The sequence below is a fragment of the Nestor notabilis genome, unplaced genomic scaffold (genome assembly GCF_000696875.1).
Source record: "Nestor notabilis isolate BGI_N333 unplaced genomic scaffold, ASM69687v1 scaffold3745, whole genome shotgun sequence".
Lineage (NCBI taxonomy): Eukaryota > Metazoa > Chordata > Aves > Psittaciformes > Psittacidae > Nestor > Nestor notabilis.
In genome coordinates, this window is record NW_009928647.1 from 1 (window position 1) to 206 (window position 206).

At 64.6% G+C, this 206-nt stretch overlaps 1 protein-coding gene across 1 annotated transcript in view; it reads left to right on the forward strand.

Moving 5' to 3' along the window:
* Positions 1-17: 17 nt before the first annotated feature.
* NUDT7 (nudix (nucleoside diphosphate linked moiety X)-type motif 7) overlaps positions 18-206 on the forward strand; it is a gene marked incomplete at its 5' end in the record, with an annotated part of 3,209 nt that continues 3,020 nt past the window's right edge. The window contains one exon of the mRNA XM_010014586.1: positions 18-182. Coding sequence (XP_010012888.1) covers positions 18-182 — 165 coding nt within the window. The remainder of the gene's footprint in view (positions 183-206) is intronic.

Consider the following 206-nt stretch of genomic DNA (forward strand, 5'->3'; position numbering starts at 1 on the left):
CATGGCGGTCCCTTCTGTTTGCTCCTAGAAAGAGCGTCAGAGAGAAAGCCAGGCTGCGCTTGAGAGAGTTCGATGTGGGGGACAGGTTCTCCCACTTGCCGCTGGCCAAAGCCTCTGTCCTCCTGCCGCTGATGGTGAGGGCGGGGAAGCTGCACCTGCTGCTCACGGTGCGGTCCATGCAGGTAGGCGGGCAGGGGCCGGGGGGC